Below are 14,513 nucleotides of genomic sequence, written 5' to 3'. Positions count from 1 at the left end.
GGGGGGGCAACTTACCCTTGACCAGTTCGGGATCACTCAACATCTCATTGCGTCAAATGGTGACGCACTAACTTACTAAGTAAGGTAAAATCATACTACTGCAGTAGAAAGTTTATTTAGTTGATTTTGAGAAACATTACTTCAACAAATTCTTGTAGATTTTTTGTTTTGTGAGAAAATTAAACTTGGAGGGGTCAATAATGCTTATTAGGTTCGCTTCACTTTTTCATTTGCCTTTGCTGTTGTTTTGTGGTTTTGTCGTTGGGTTTTTGCGCTGCTATTGAAGACACTTGCATGACATTCACTAAAGAAAGGAAGTCCAAGTCCATGCCAACACACCTCTGAAGTTTTGTGTCCTTGAGAGACAGTTTTATGAATGGGAGTATGGGTTTGCAATAAAGGGCACTCTACTGATTCAGAATAGATTCAACTGATCCTGAACTGGTCAAACCGGTGACGATACTTTTCTTAAAGCCTCTTCAAAAGAACTAATATTTTTTTGTCAGTGAATACTTGGTGAGTTTTATGTCATGTTTAGGTAAACTGATAAACTTTTTTGTTTAAGATATCAAAGAGATTGCAACAAAAAACAATGTGAATTCAAAAAGTGATCCAGAACTGGTCAAACGACTGTACATGTATTAGGGTCAAAGCAAGCAGCCAATTTTTACCGCGGTTGTACAGCACAGATGACACAATCTATAAACGGCCGCACACAGAGGTAAATAACAAAAACAAAACCCCAAAACAACACATTTAAAAAATGTAAAATTTCTGAATTAGAAATGGTCCATTTATTATCTTTGTGAGACATCAGATGGGACAGATGGCACTCATCAGCACAAAAAGAAATTTGATAATGCAAACCATTAAAAGATAATATTTTAGGCTATGGTTAGCATAACAAACTACAAGCTAGTTATAGAGGTATAACAAATACAAGTTTTTACATCAGTAATGTATATTTTCCATCCATCCCATTAGCTGGAGTGCACTGTTTGGTTTGGGTGAATACAGACACATTTAGGCAAACCTAATACATAGTACATTTAGTGTCATAGTATTGTGTCCACCATATCTCAAAATGGCTTTCAAAATAATATATAATTATCCCTCTAAACAGGAACTTGTGAATTACATGTACACAAAATAGTAACATTAGTCGGGACAGTTTTTATGAGCCAGAGTGGAAGTATATGTACATGGTTTCTTTAGGGCATAGTTATATCCATCACTTACAGGTTGTACCCTCAAAATAATGGGGACATTCTTATCAAATGAAGATGATAGACAAAAATATCAAGGTTTCTCAAACCAATAAGCTTTGAACAGTGTAATTGGGTATAGTACTAGTATACAGCTAAACTAACACCATCTTTGCAGTCAAAGTAGAAACAAAAAATGCAAACAAGAAAAAAAGAAATAAAAGTCCAGCACTAATGTTTACTGAAAAGACAGTTGACCATCAGAAACTGAACATCTGATGTAATCCACTTTGAATAAGTAACATTAATAACAGAAATATACAAACTTCAGTGTTCCTCTTATTATAATTCACACAATGTTGTGCATATCCATACAAGACTTGTGTAATTCTTCATCTAAATGGAGCATAGATGGGATATTTTAGTGAGCAAAATCTGCTCTCCAATGCCTTTCTGCGCAACTCTACCGCGCGCGCCAAGAAACGCCCACGCATGTCAGACCTTATTTGTCGGACCTTCGTTGCGTTGTGATTGGCCAATACGCAATGGGGCAGAGCTTGAAGGATCGGTCTATTGATGACACACAAAACATGTAAAATCTTTAGCTTAATGCATGGGCCTTTTCCTGTGTTGCTAGTAATAAAACAATATTCATAAATACCTAAGACAGTTTCGCTATTCCTATTGGTGGAGAGCGCGTCACGTGGGTGTCTATAAACCTTTGTTTATGACCAGTAAAAAGTGTTGAAACATGGGCGTGACACACGAGCTTGCTCCTGTTCTTATAAGACAGTTTCTTCATTCCTGTTGGTCAAGAGCAATGGCTGAAACAGTTGTGCCACGCGATACGCGCGACGCCCACAGCATTCCCTTATAAGGAGTTGTTTACCTGAGGGTGGCGGAGGGCTTTACCATTGCATAGCTGGAGGGGTGTTGTGTTGAAAGAAATCATTGAACCATTATAATTTTTGCATTTATTTTACTTTTTGACCAAAAAGTGTTGATGTTTTTGACCGAAAGTTATTTATGATTGGGAATCAAAGTGTGTTGAATCGGTTTTCAACTAGTGGTTTAAACCCGCCGAGGCCTGGTTCTTGATAATTTACCTTGACTTTGTCTCGGTAAAATTATCAAGAACCAGGCCTCGTTGGGATTAAACCACTAGTTGAAAACCTCCTCACCACACATTGATTTCCTTAATAATCATGTTGACATGCTCTCAGGCACTGAACAAAAGGCACTAGTATACAAAAATTGACTGCTTCCAGTGCTATGGTTAAAACTCCCGACTCCCGAGGTGATTCCCGCAGCGTTCTATTTTCCCGAGGCGCAGGAAAATAGAACGCTCGGGAGTCATAGTTTAAACCATAGCACGAGTTAAAGCAGTCAATATTTGTTTTTTTAACACCCCAACAGACTATTTATCATCTTCGTACACGTAACGTACGTACGAGCGTTTCAGATACACATATTCACAACTGATTGTGTACATGAGTCTCCACACTATGTGTCATCATATCCAAGACTGGACTTGATACAGAAAAACATAGTTTTAGTATTTTGTTGTATTCAATCAGATAAATGTGATTACTAATGTTACTCATACATTGTAACTCTCCTGATACCTGAAGCTTTCTCTCTTCCAAGGCCACAAGAAAAAAAGTTAACAAACTCTTACAACTGCTGAGGACTTGATTCTGGACTAGTAAATGATAATGACTGGCTCATTAACGCAGCCATCTCCTCCTCAGTGTCTGATGATTCTGTATCACTGAACGAGTTACGAGGGGACAGACGGCAACCACGGGCAATGTATGTATTAAGACGGTTAATGGATGCTAAGACAAGGCCAAGGTAGGGTGCTGAAGGCTTCATAGGTCTAGAAATATACTCTGGATGATACTGAACAGCAACAAAGTAAGGATGACCTGAAATTAAAAACAACAGTTGATTAGATGGTCTACAAACCCTTTTGAAACAACAGAGTAGCAACATACCCGAGGAATAATGGTACATTAGTCTGTGAAATAGACAGTCTGCAGGTCAAGATGGCATGATTTCTGATCAACATGCACTACATGATCTGGTGCCCATCAATGTACACACAGACATGATCTGGTGCCCAACACCATGCACACACTTTGAGCTTTATCTTTTCAAATAATATCCATGTAGAAGCAATATTTGATCAAGTTTCAAGACAGAACATCATTGTAATAAGGAGTTATGACCATTTAAACTTTTCATTGTTTTAGTTCATTCAACTGGAACCAGTAGCACTCTTTCAGTTTTATCTTTTCATACGAGTTTACCTTATTTTTAAGTCAGTACATCATTGCAATAAGGAGCTATAGCCATGTAAGGTTTGTTATTGTTTTAGCTCAATCAACTGGAACCAGTGATGCACTCTTTGAGTTTTATCATTTCACATGCATCTAAAGTTAAAAGCAATACTATTTTATTTCAGTTTCAAATCAGAACATCATGACTATTTAAGGTTATTATTGTTTACGCTCATTTAACTGTAACCAGTGACATTGAGTTTTAGTTTGATTCTTTATCCTGAGGTCAATGCTTATGTAAGTTTGAAAAAAAGGTACAAAACTGTAACCTTTATTTTATTCCAAAAACTTCAATATTACTGGAAAACATAGTTGAAAATTACAACAAAAACTTTTTCACTGAACGCAGACGAACTGACTCAACTTGATATTACATAGGCTCTCACTGTTTCGCAGTTCGCGAAAAACACCTAAAAATGATTGCTATGTTTAAGCCTGGACGATATCAACAATTTTGGCTTGAGATACACTGTCAGGTAAAATTCGCAATAATGACAATATATCGTGAAGATTTTTGAAAATTTAAAGTACCCTACAGAATAAGATAATACTGGCGCATGGGTCCCAAAAATATGTTTTGATTTTATGCAAGTTGACATCTAATCCTTTGTGTTGATGTAGACTGTTTCATTATAGTATTTTCCTGTGGATAAGACGCGTCTTATCTGTCTTTTTAGACACCCAAAACATTTGTGCTTACAAAGGTTGCAGTCATCAGACTCAAAGCGGTAGTTGATTTGCTCTGGGGGAATGTTAAATATGATCTTCTGCACAGTTGTGTACAAAGTCTAGGAGAATAGTAATATGATTTTTAGGGTTGACCAAGAATTTACTAGAGTTGATTTTGAACCAACAACCTCCTGATAAACGTGCCAGAGCTCTACCAACTGAGCTATCTAGCCCTATGTTGGCGGGGTCCCTATTTTGTCAATATATTTGTTCGGGTGGTGCTAAATAGTAATATAAAATATTCGGAGCTGTCATCATGGGAGGGAGCTTTTGCTGCAGAATTTTTCAGAGCACTTTTCTCACCAATTCTACCTCCATGCACTATTTAAAACAGGTTTACAGTGACATAAAAGTGGCATCGGTAACTTGATGTATTGCAATTTGTTTGAGGTTTTTAATACAGTAGTTATTGTAAGAAGTTTTTTATATCGTGGAATATCAGGGCAGCATACATGTATACCGTGACTCAAGTAATACTGAATAACTGCCCAATCTTAACTTACCTTCAAGTTCCAGAATTTCCATTCTTTCACCATCCACACTTCGACCAACAAACTTCATTCCTTGAGACTCAAATTCTTCTATATATCTTGGGTTTACCTGTAGGACAAAAAAAATTGGTTGACAGAATATTTATTGTTTTTTTATATTTATTATTCTACTCTTTTAACTGACACTAGCAAGTAACCATTTACATTTCTTGTAAAGTGTGAACATGATTATCAGCTACCCTTTTGTGGCTGCATACACCTCAGGTTTTTAATATGAATAATCCAGATCATTGATTTATGTAAAAAGTCTGAGGAAATCCACCTTGTTTTGGGAACAATGTATGTTACCACTGTAATGAATAGCTCGCTGGCAGCATTGTTTTTGCCATGCTTTTGTGCATGGACAATTTGTTACAGAAAGGAATCTATTTTTTTAGGCATTCACTTGATATACTTGTAGCATTGGCACTATTGGTCATATGACCAAATGAGTGTTGTGATTTATTACCCTCACATTTTGTTTCGGTATGAAAAAACCCCAGTAAAGTTGAAAAAGTTGTCTGCAAGAAATGTCACTCAATAAACAACATAATTTTTAAACTTATAATTTACAGCAGGTTCTCAAAGCTTTAATTTATTACAAATATGATGTTATACACCCCTGAAGCTAAACCGTCATTAACCTCTCATCATGTACCCCTTTCAGATGCAGAAAATGACCTTCTCTCGTGTGACACCGATACCCAAAAACCCTAATCTTGATCATGAAACTCTGTTGCACTACCATCCCATCTCCAATCTGAAGTACATCACAAAGATTCTTGAACGCATTGTTGTTGCACAATTACGATGCTATCTCAATGAAAATAACCTCAAAACTAAGATGCAGTCTGCATATCGTGCTAATCATAGCACAGAGACAGCACTTCTCAGAGTACAGAATGACATACTGTTAGCATCAACATAGACCTGACTCAACTGCCATGAGCTTACCCCCCAGATTCAACTCATTGTAGACATGGTCTTTTATTATTGACTAACACTGGCTTGGCGGTCCGGGCACCATACCCATGAAAAACAGCAAGCTGTCATATCAATGGATGATGTCATCGTCAGCCGATTGGCAGGAAAACCATGCTGTTTAATGGTTGATTTTTTTCTTAACAGGGGTTTTGGACTAGCGGTGGAAAATCGCTGTCCTGACTGGACTAGCTTTTAACGTTTCAGAGAAGAATATGAAATAATCTATCCATGTATTTTAATTGGGGACTGTTGCTGACATTCATAATGGGAAAATTTGCTGTATTTATTTGACTTGTTTTCTTTCTTTTTGAAGCCAATTTTTGCCTACAATTTTCTCTTATTTAAATTTGAGTTGCACCAATTTTTTTCATACATAACGACAGATAAGCTCTACGTTTCAATATATTGGTCAATTATTTTGGTTGAGACTTTTCAGATTGGGCCAAATGACCGAATTTCAGAAGCCCTTTTGACTCATTAAATATTCACACAGAGGTCACGCACGAAAAACGATTTTCGGGTAGACTGGCATGTTTAGCATGCACTGCACTTTATATTAATTGATCGCTGTGGTTGAGTTGACTGCAAGTTGACGGGCACAATATTATTACTTTCTCTGGCCAGAAGAAACAGAGCGCTGGAAATCTGTTTTCAATAAAACAAATTTTCTTCGGCCAGATGAAATACGGAGCGCTGGTATTCTTTTTCCATAAAATATATTATCTTCGGCCAGATGAAATAAGGAGCGCTGGAAATATTTTTTTCAGTTTTTTTCCCCCAGCCAACTTTCATCCCTAATTAGTACATGCTTTTGTCACATCCCGATTGGACTCCTGCAAAAGTCTTCTTTATGGGCTACCAGATTCCGAGTTGAATAAACTTCAGGGCATTCAAAACACAGCTGCCCGCCTAGTGGACCGGTCTCGAAGAAACGAGCACATCACCCCAATTCTTCATCGTCTGCATTGGCTACCCATCAAAGATCGTAGCGTGTTTAAGCTCATGTTACTCACGTTCAAGGCTCAATATTGTCTCGCTCCCGACTACATCTCTGAACTTATCTCCCCATATGCACCCCAGCATCGCCTTTGTTCTTTATTGCAGTGCCTGTTGCAGATGCCCCCAAGTTATGGAACTGCCTTCCCTTACAAGTTCGGCAAGCAACGTCGGTCGCCGCATTCAAGAGTCGCCTAAAAACTCATTTCTTCTCCAATAAGTAGTTTTGTTTTCATTTTTTGCGAGGATTTATCTGTTTTACAAAGTTCAGTGCCAGATGCTGAGGATCTTGGGACAGGGTGATGTGCTGGAAACCTCTCCCCTTTTGCATGTTGTAAAGCGTTGTACATGTACATACAATACAGTCGCACTACAGAGAAACATTGTTGTTGTTACATTATACCGAGTATAAAAGATAAATCAATATCAAAACTTTACAATGCCACTGGCTAAGAATTCAATCTTAAGATTGAGCCAAAAATGTGTTTTCATTGGCATGCTTTCAAGTGCGATACAAAATATGTATATAGAAGAGTTTGCGGTAACACCATGTAATGACTATCTCTAAATGAGTTGGGGTGGTTCTGTATAACTAATTTTACCTCATAGCGGTGGCGATGGCGCTCCTCAATACTCTCCTTGCCTCCGTATAGGGATTCTAAATATAAAACAAGGTACAGGAAACTTACAACTCAGACTGCAACATTTCAAATTAAAACTTATAAAAATAGAGAAGGCAAAAAAAAACACCAGAAATTAACAATAGTGATAATGTTTTATGCACAAAAATATTTATATTTTGAGTTCAGTCATGAACTGTACAATGTGTATAATTTAAGCTTTTGCTCAGCAACAACTGTCATGACTGTTGAAAACTGACTGTTAGGCATAACAAAATTTTAAAAAACCTTTTATTGCCCTTTTGGCTAAAAAATTGGGAGGGTCGGTCAGTCGTTATTCGTTTTTTATGTTTTTTTTGTTCTTTTTTCTCTCAATGGGGGGCCTTTGTCAGAGGAGAAAAAAAAAAATCAACATTTTTGGACGATCTTTTCCCCAAATGTTGGTCCCAAAATAATACTTTTTCCAATAAAACCGTTTTCATGAATTAGTGAATAGCGGTTCCGGCGTTTGAAGATCTTCGTTTGCAATAAAATCATCGAGATACAAACGATCGGTAACAACACACAGAACAATTATTAAATCGCGCACGCCCTCAATCGGCGAAAGTAATACATGTTTGTATATGCTTCAAGGCTGTAAATTGCACCATTCTACAGCCGTGCGGCACACTGCGTGGCAATTCTTTCTCAGTTCGTGATTGTGCGTATTGTGTTGGAGTCTATCAGCGACCAATCACTGCATGCAGACTGACATTTCGTCGGTCGCACCACGAACTGACCTAACTGACACAAAATCACACATTTTCACAAATTTGTTTTAAAACAAATTATTGACAAAGTCAATGCTGTTAACATTATCAGCAAGTTTCAGTGCCTAATATGTAATAGTTTGGTAATTACACTAATTAGTATAAACAACGCAGCGCTGGACTTGTCATTTTGTCTTTTCACAAAGTGACCTATCTACATGTAGATACGTCGCTTTACCAATGGTTAAACTATGCGCTACAGCGCGCGCGATTATGGCGCGCATGCAAATTTTCGCACCACGAAGTGACCTAACTGGGGAGCGTAGTAATTTCACAAAGTGACCTATCTCGATAGGTCTCTATTACGCATTGGTTTGTACACAGCGCGCTGCAGGCAAAAATAAAATTTTCAATTTCACAAAGTGACCTATCTGTTTAGGAATTAATTACTTATTAAAATAGTTTTAGGGATTAAAACACATTGATAGTTCTGTATGAATAAAGTATTCAGCTTTGTTTTCGTCATAAAATAATACAATAAAGTTGGTAAGCAGACTCCGAAACAGCAGTTTCAAAAGTAGTGCAACTTCAATCGTGATTTTCTCTGAACACGTTTTTTAAAACAGTGAACGAGTTAGGTCAGTTCGTGGTGTGACCGACTTTATGCACTTTGCATACAGTGGGTTTTTATATCAGACACTTCATCGTTCATCGTGATTTCTGACAGCACTCAAAAATAATATTTCAGCTTTGAATAAAGGGTTTATTTTCGTTTATTAAGGGAATTAATGTGTGGTGAAGAGCTTTTCAACTAGTGGTTTACACCTGCACCGAGGCCTGGACTTGATAATTTTACTGAGAAGAAGTCGAGGTAAATTATCAAGAACCAGGTCTCGGCGGGTTTAAACCACTAGTTGAAAACCGATTCAACACACTTTGATTCCCATTCATAAATACCTTTTCGGTCAAAAAACATCAACACTTTTTGGTCTAAAGGTAATACAAATGCAAAAATTATGATTTCTTTCAACACAACACCTCTCCAGCTATGAAATGGTAAGGCCCTCGGGTAAACAACTCCTTATAAGGAGATGCTGTGCGCGTCGCGCGTAATGTTGCACAACTGTTTCAGCCGTTGCTCTCGACCAATAGAAATGAAGAAAATGTCTTATAAGCACAGGTTCAAGCGCGCGTGTCACGCCCATGTTATAACACTTTTTACTGGTGTTATATCATCCGTTCAAACAACCCCTTGTGATGCCCTCTCGACCAATCAGAATGGATAAACTGTCTTAGGTATTTATGAATGGGCCTTCAAAGTATAAATTCCATAAAAATAAAAATTAAACACCATTTTGATTTTATGCCTAATTGCAAACCTAAAACAAGCTAATAAGTCATTTGGGTGTTAGATTTGATGATTGTCTGGTATACTGATGTACTTGATCACAAGTTACAATGTACCACTTCAATTTGAATTCCTCAGACTATCCAGACGGTTGCTATGTCACATGATTATAAGCCTGGGCGGTTCCTTCAGTTACCCAGTTCTACCCGGTTCCAAATTGAGAACCGGACTCGCGGGTCCACTCTTCTGTGGAACCGAGTACCCGCTTTTGACGGTTCCAATTTTAAAAGACCGGGTCCCAATTATAAATGTCTCTGTGGAGCCGGTCCTGGGAGGGTGTCCTAGGACTGAACCAGCTTTAAAAATTGAGGCTTAATGTTGAAAGCATTGACCGCAGATACACAGCAAAGGCTTCAGAGTATCAAATATCACATGTGGCTGCATGTACAACAAAGTACACACAAGCGATACATACGGTGACTCGACAGTGTATTAACACCCTACCCGCACACACATTGAGCAGACATCAAACACGTGGCTGCATTTACAGTGCACCAGTACTACTAGTGCAAAATACCACAGTCCCCTCCTCCTACACACTGTATGCATAGGCATCTACATCTGCATTCAGTACATGCAGCATGCATGAGATATACAGAGTCCAAAGTCCAAACTAAGCTAATTATTTTATTCACGATATATCGCCGATAATATATCGCGATGTTCGATATAATCGCGATAAATTGAATTTGACATCATCAGTCTTCAAACTCCCAGTGAAAGTTGTAGAAGAGACAGTCATAGCATAAGAGAGGTGTTATAATGACCTATTCTTCTGGTTTACTCCAAACCTATGGGGTGCAAGATGTCTCAGCTAGGAAATACATCGTGATATTGCGATACGTAATCGATATCGCGATATATCACAATATATCGCGATATATCACAATATATCGCGATATATCGCGATATATCGATATTTCGATAACCAAATCGAACCGATATCGAAATCGTTTCCAAATTAATATCGCGAAATTCGATAATATCATGATATCGCCCAAGCTTAGTCCAAACAGACAGCATGTTGTAATTGGCTGCCGGTGTATCCATATTCATAAAAGCTTGCCCATCCACGACACACAGTACTATTGTGCAGTACACATACACAGTCAGCGAACTGCATGCACTACGTGTATGTGGGTTGGCTGTTGATGAATATTCATATTCATGCAGGGCTATGTACCAAAGACTTGTTTATGCAGGGAGAATAGGCCGCATGGTGGCGTGATGTCTGATTGAATTGGGGTAGGTATTTTGGTATTTTCGATTAAAATAGATCGGCTCCAATTGTGTGTGTGGGACCTCGGGACAGGCGGCGAGTGTGTTATATTGAATTGGAACCGGGTACATCTCAGAACCAAGTTTTTTTTTTCAGAACCGGAAGAGAGTCCCAAATTTCTGGAACCGCCCAAGCTTAACATGACTAGGGGCAAGCTTTTGCATAGTTACTAAGAGACGGTGAATACCCATACACAATTAATAATTAATGTGTATGGCAAAATGGTACCAGAGTTTGCTCAACTGGAGGTTGCTACACAAAAGCTTGCCCCAAGTTGTTGGACATACGTGTAGCACTAGTCTCTTATAGACGATGTGACCTCTGACATCACACGAAAACCATAACATGATTCGCGCGCATATCGCCATACAAAACCTTTGTGTTTTGGCAGCCAGCCAGAAAGTGTATGCAATCTTACCATGACTAAGAATCTCTTTACCCGGCGAAACATATATAGTATTTGTCAACAGAGGGCGGTTTTAATGTAAACATAGGTCACATCGTCTATAGACTGCAGAATTCAAATGTAAGCACTTCATTGTGACTGAAGGTGGTTCACACCTGTTCCTCATGTTGAAAATATTGCAACAACAACAATTGTTGTGACTCCATTCATTTTGTAGCATTATCTTATTATAATAGAAGGATATGATTTGTATTTTTTTGGTAAAGCCAAACTAAACAATATGTGTGTTTCCTATTACACTGGCTAAAAAATTAGAGGGTCTGTAGGGACGAAAACACATTTTATTTTGTTGAATATTTTATTGCTTCAAAACTTCCGGTAGGAACGATTGTTAAAAATATGTTTGCCCTTGCCTGTTAATTTCCTGTAAATTCAACGATGTCCAAGTTCGACTCGAAAATCTCTTCAAATGACACAGAAAATAAGCCCAAAAATGCAATCGTTCCGAAGTCTGTAAATTTCATGCAACACAAAAGCAGATAAATACAATAAACATTGAACGCTAGAGGGCGTTTTGGAACAATATAACAGCGTGAGATTAAACGCCCTCTATTTGTAAAAATTACACGAACCAGCAATAAACGAGTTGAGACAAGACTCGACGTGTCTGGGCATGCTTGGGATCCGCACTGTCACGTGGGAATTTTAGGGCATGTCCAGGCGGTGCGAATGCGAGGGCGTAGCGCAACCAGTCAGCGAACATCACCCAATACGGTGCCCCCAACATCTGTTGTGCAATCTCGAGATTGAGCAGCGCAATTAACAGATTGCTAGCTTAACGAACTCGCACGTGTACATGTGCATAATGTGCATGCAGGGACCTCCCGGCCGGCGGATACATTACTACACACACGCTACGTCTGTCCGTCGTTGCAATAATTTATTATCTGTATCAGCAAGGATCCTTGTGTGGGACGCTGGATGGCCAGGGAGGGCCTGGATTCGTGTTGCAAATAAAATTAATTTCAGTGGACCAGATCGTTTCTGCCCGCTGATTGGGCCGGACTTTATATTATTAACAATAGACAGCGTTGGCTGATTGGATGAAGGTCGGTATCAGTTTATGTATGTTCCAACAGGCAACAAAATTACGTCTTTGTGTCAATGTGCCGACACCGGGTGGCGCCTAGTGTACTTCTGTGTGCGGCTAAACTTGCGCCTTATGCGGTGGTGCACCTTGTCTGTTGACATTTGAATTTGTGGGTCATTTTAGGGTCCTGCATCTTGTTCGCCAATTTTGATTGGAGAATAAAACTTTCAAAACAAACAAAATGTACAATTTTTAATTGTGACATGACACCCATTTCTTTTGGTTTTGATTGTTAGCATTGAACAGTGACTAAGTGCATTCTGTATGTGCCTTGCATTAGCTGCACTGCTGTATCATACATCAAACATGAGCACTTAATGATTTGGTACTCACTGTGCATTAGAACAAAATCAGATGGACCGAAAAATGCACAGTGAATGATGTAGCATGCAATAGTACATTTATTTGCTGTCACGTGATAAACAATTCTCAATTGATTTTTTAATGAAAAATAGGAACATTCATTTTTGGACAAAACACTTTCAAACATTAACCAAATGATGTTGATGTTGTGATGTAGAACTTTGTGAAATGAAAATTTGTTGTGTGTACCTAAAGTATATGTTGATCTTTTTCTTAAAGGGTTTGGGTACTTTTTTCACCAAACAAAACTTACACAGTTTGAAAATAATTATTGTCAATAGTAGAAAGCTTCTCTTAAAATCTTATCTGCGGAGGTGCCGTTGTTTTGGAGAAACAAGTAAAAAAATTACAAAAATAATTTTTATCTCAGGGGACGAGAATTATTTAAGCCGGGGATGCCAGTGACTCTTTCCTTCAGAGCCTGAAAAAATATTTGCCGTAAGGAAAGAGGGGCATCACCCCCCCCCCCCCCCCCCCCGATTTAAGGTCATTTGAATGTCAGAGGTCAGGCGCATTTTGACCGAAATCAACCAGAAAGAGCATGCCGTAGCGCGAAAACCGTTTATCGGATGGAGCTGAAATTTGAAATATTAGCTTGTTGAGCAACGATTACCCCATAAACCAAATTTGAACAAATTTGAAGAGGGTAGGGTTTAACCCATTGGGTGATTTGACACGGAATGACCCTTCTGTGATATTCACTTTTGCTCAAAAACTTAACGACCAATGAAGCTGAAACTAAATTATATTACATACATGTACATCTTCATAGACCTTATGCACACATCATTTAAGTAGGGCGCCCTCACCAAGAGGTCAAAAGGTGGGTGTTCATTTGCCAATCCTGTGCGCCGCGCATACAATTCTGTGCGTTTCGATTATTTCGTCACCGTTTTAACTCTAAGATGGCAGTTGGATGACGTCAATGCATAAGGTCTATTAACAGTAAGAAGGGATTCAGGTCATGGCCAAACAATTGATCTACAAAAGGTACCAAGACCCTTTAACATAACTGAAAGAATATCTCTAAACAATACAGTTTGTGTACAATTAGTCATGACAATCTGTACAATGTACTTACTAAGGACTGAGCTGTCTGCCTTGAATAAGGTTGTTCTTTTGCCCAGGCGCATAGTTCCTCCCATCTGACCAGTGTTATGTTCCGGCATTTCAATGATCTGAGTAGAAGATTACACAAAACATCAACTCAAATTAGTCATATTCAATATACTGAGTATTAAGGGAAGAGTATTCTGTTATGACTCTCTTGAGAAAAGTTAATTTTCTTTTCGTTATTGCACGACAGGTGCAGCACGCTCGTTAGAGCGTGCCATGATTACGTAAGGTTTCCTTTCACATTCTCCCTTAAAACGGGGCGTTTTCAGCTAAGCAATCACTCTCGGTAGAGCAACTTACCTCGCTACACACTCAATCGTCCGTTCTCTATGCTCTAATCTTATAATACCGTACACAACAAATTAGAAGATGAATCCTGAGGCTTCGAATGAAGACATACTTTTGGCAATACAAACCTTGTCAAGCAGTATAGACACCAAAGTGGAGTCTGCAATCAAGAAACAACGGACATCAGCTGAAATTGAGTATGAATTTAAGAGCATCGGAAACAAAGACCAGTTTCGACATACTGAAAAACTCAATGCTCTGGTAGAATCGGCCATTGCATCAATAAAAGTTGGAGACCTTAACTCCGGATTGGGTCTACTTAGTTCAGTTATAGAGCTGAATAAACAA

At 38.5% G+C, this 14,513-nt stretch overlaps 1 protein-coding gene across 1 annotated transcript in view; it reads right to left on the bottom strand.

The window, feature by feature from the left end:
• Positions 1 to 206: 206 nt before the first annotated feature.
• LOC139947562 (CTP synthase 1-A-like) overlaps positions 207 to 14,513 on the bottom strand; it is a 57,150-nt gene continuing 42,843 nt past the window's right edge. Inside the window, exons 12-15 of the mRNA XM_071945505.1 lie at positions 13,843 to 13,939; positions 7,389 to 7,444; positions 4,780 to 4,876; positions 207 to 3,133 (exon numbers count right to left, since the gene is read on the bottom strand). Of these exons, the coding sequence (XP_071801606.1) occupies positions 2,880 to 3,133; positions 4,780 to 4,876; positions 7,389 to 7,444; positions 13,843 to 13,939 (504 nt within the window). The 3' untranslated portion in view covers positions 207 to 2,879. The remainder of the gene's footprint in view (positions 3,134 to 4,779; positions 4,877 to 7,388; positions 7,445 to 13,842; positions 13,940 to 14,513) is intronic.

Source organism: Asterias amurensis, chromosome 14 (assembly GCF_032118995.1).
Source record: "Asterias amurensis chromosome 14, ASM3211899v1".
NCBI classification, from domain to species: Eukaryota; Metazoa; Echinodermata; class Asteroidea; order Forcipulatida; family Asteriidae; genus Asterias; species Asterias amurensis.
Note: the sequence above shows the minus strand (reverse complement) of the source record. Positions and strands in the feature narration are given on the sequence as shown.